The following is a 1,155-nucleotide window of genomic DNA, read 5'->3' as shown; positions in this document are numbered from 1 at the left end:
GGCAGGGCCTGAGGGTGTGGATCGAGGGTGTGGATCGAGCAGGGCCTGAGGGTGTGGATCGGGCTGGGCCTGAGGGTGTGGATCGGGCAGGGCCTGAGGGTGTGGATCGGGCAGGGCCTGAGGGTGTGGATCGAGGGTGTGGATCGAGCAGGGCCTGAGGGTGTGGATCGGGCTGGGCCTGAGGGTGTGGATCGGGCAGGGCCTGAGGGTGTGGATCGGGCAGGGCCTGAGGGTGTGGATCGAGGGTGTGGATCGAGCAGGGCCTGAGGGTGTGGATCGGGCTGGGCCTGAGGGTGTGGATCGGGCAGGGCCTGAGAGTGTGGATCGAGGGTGTGGATCGGGCAGGGCCTGAGGGTGTGGATCGAGGGTGTGGATCGGGCTGGGCCTGAGGGTGTGGATCGGGCAATGTCGTCGTGGAGTTCCCTACAATATTGCACGAGTATGTTAATTTTCAATATTTCACCATCATAAAAAAAACAGGCATGACTTAAATTACACAAATCCTACCTTCTTTGATCAATACAAAATTGTAGGCCTTTCTCATGGTGGCCACAATTTTTAGGTTGTCCTCAGTGGGTAGCAGATGGGTCACCACATCAGACACCCACTTTCCAGAGGCCTTATCTTTCTTTGCGAAAAATAGAATTGGGACATAGCCCAATGCACTTAGTTTTTTCACCTGTAATAAATAAATGCAGACAGCAAACATTAGTTATTCCCACTGCATTACTTTCCACCCAATTGGAAAACAAATTTGCATTAAATACATTAGTGCTACTGTTTCTAATATCGGGCTACACAACTTACATGACCAACCTTAACAGGGTCTTCTTTCCCCGCTGATTCTGCCAAGCCCGTTCCCTTGGCTGTGGTTTCGCTAGATAGTAGGTAGGGACAGTGGGAATCTCGTTCATCCATTCATGCACTTCACTAATTAGATGACGAGGCATTTGGCTATTTTGGCGCTTCTGGGTTTATCTGCCCATCAGGCATCATTGTGGTGCTATGCAATGAATCGGACCGCACGAGCATTTTAGGCTATTGCCTCTGTCATTAGACAGTTTGCCCGCCGTCCAGTAATCATCATGAGACTCCACCGTCCCCCCCGTTTTCCAGCTGATCGCCAGCCAGAGGGTGGAGGAACCCTACACCACC

General features: G+C 52.6%; 1 protein-coding gene across 1 annotated transcript; it reads right to left on the bottom strand.

Moving 5' to 3' along the window:
• Positions 1-8: 8 nt before the first annotated feature.
• LOC123966360 (pleckstrin homology-like domain family A member 1) lies at positions 9-818 on the bottom strand (the record flags this gene model as incomplete). Its single annotated transcript, XM_046042537.1, has 4 exons — positions 508-818; positions 386-423; positions 264-311; positions 9-226 (listed from the first exon to the last, which is right to left on the bottom strand). Coding segments are annotated over exons 1-4 (506 nt in total), but the record flags the coding sequence as incomplete, so codon positions are not given.
• Between the last annotated feature and the right edge of the window lie 337 nt (positions 819-1,155).

This window comes from Micropterus dolomieu, unplaced genomic scaffold, assembly GCF_021292245.1.
Source record: "Micropterus dolomieu isolate WLL.071019.BEF.003 ecotype Adirondacks unplaced genomic scaffold, ASM2129224v1 contig_13270, whole genome shotgun sequence".
Classification (NCBI taxonomy): Eukaryota; Metazoa; Chordata; class Actinopteri; order Centrarchiformes; family Centrarchidae; genus Micropterus; species Micropterus dolomieu.
Note: the sequence above shows the minus strand (reverse complement) of the source record. Positions and strands in the feature narration are given on the sequence as shown.